This window comes from Penaeus monodon, chromosome 21 (genome assembly GCF_015228065.2).
Source record: "Penaeus monodon isolate SGIC_2016 chromosome 21, NSTDA_Pmon_1, whole genome shotgun sequence".
Classification (NCBI taxonomy): Eukaryota; Metazoa; Arthropoda; class Malacostraca; order Decapoda; family Penaeidae; genus Penaeus; species Penaeus monodon.
The window spans coordinates 38,848,911-38,849,250 of record NC_051406.1 but is presented as its reverse complement, the minus strand read 5'-3'; the positions used below and the strand labels follow the sequence as shown (position 1 = coordinate 38,849,250).

At 65.3% G+C, this 340-nt stretch overlaps 1 protein-coding gene across 1 annotated transcript in view; it reads right to left on the bottom strand.

Annotated features, from left to right (window-relative positions):
- LOC119586670 (protein groucho-like) overlaps positions 1 to 340 on the bottom strand; it is a gene marked incomplete in the record, with an annotated part of 70,613 nt that overhangs the window by 6,103 nt on the left and 64,170 nt on the right. The window contains 1 exon segment of the mRNA XM_037935406.1: positions 22 to 150. Within this exon segment, the coding sequence (XP_037791334.1) occupies positions 22 to 150 (129 nt within the window).

Here is a 340-nt window from a genome sequence, read left to right as displayed (position 1 = left end):
CCAGCCAGCGCGGCGACCTACCTTCTCGTGCTTGAGCTGCGGCGTGGATCGCGACGAGGACGACTGCGAGGGCGGCCGCTCGGGCTTCTTCTCGCCGTTCTCCCTCACGTCGCGGTGGTCGCCGTTCGCCTGTGGAGGAGTTGTTGGGTCCTAAGAGAGGAAGAAGGGGGGAAGGGGGAGACGGGTCAATACTACTACCAGGCTCGTACCCGACCGCACTCGCCGAGGCGTCGCGAGGCGCTGCGTGCACGAGTCACCTGCCCTTACAAGCATGCACTCGCCACCGTCTGTCTACACGTCACCTCTACCCAGTGCTTGCAGATGGGGGCGGGGTGTGTGT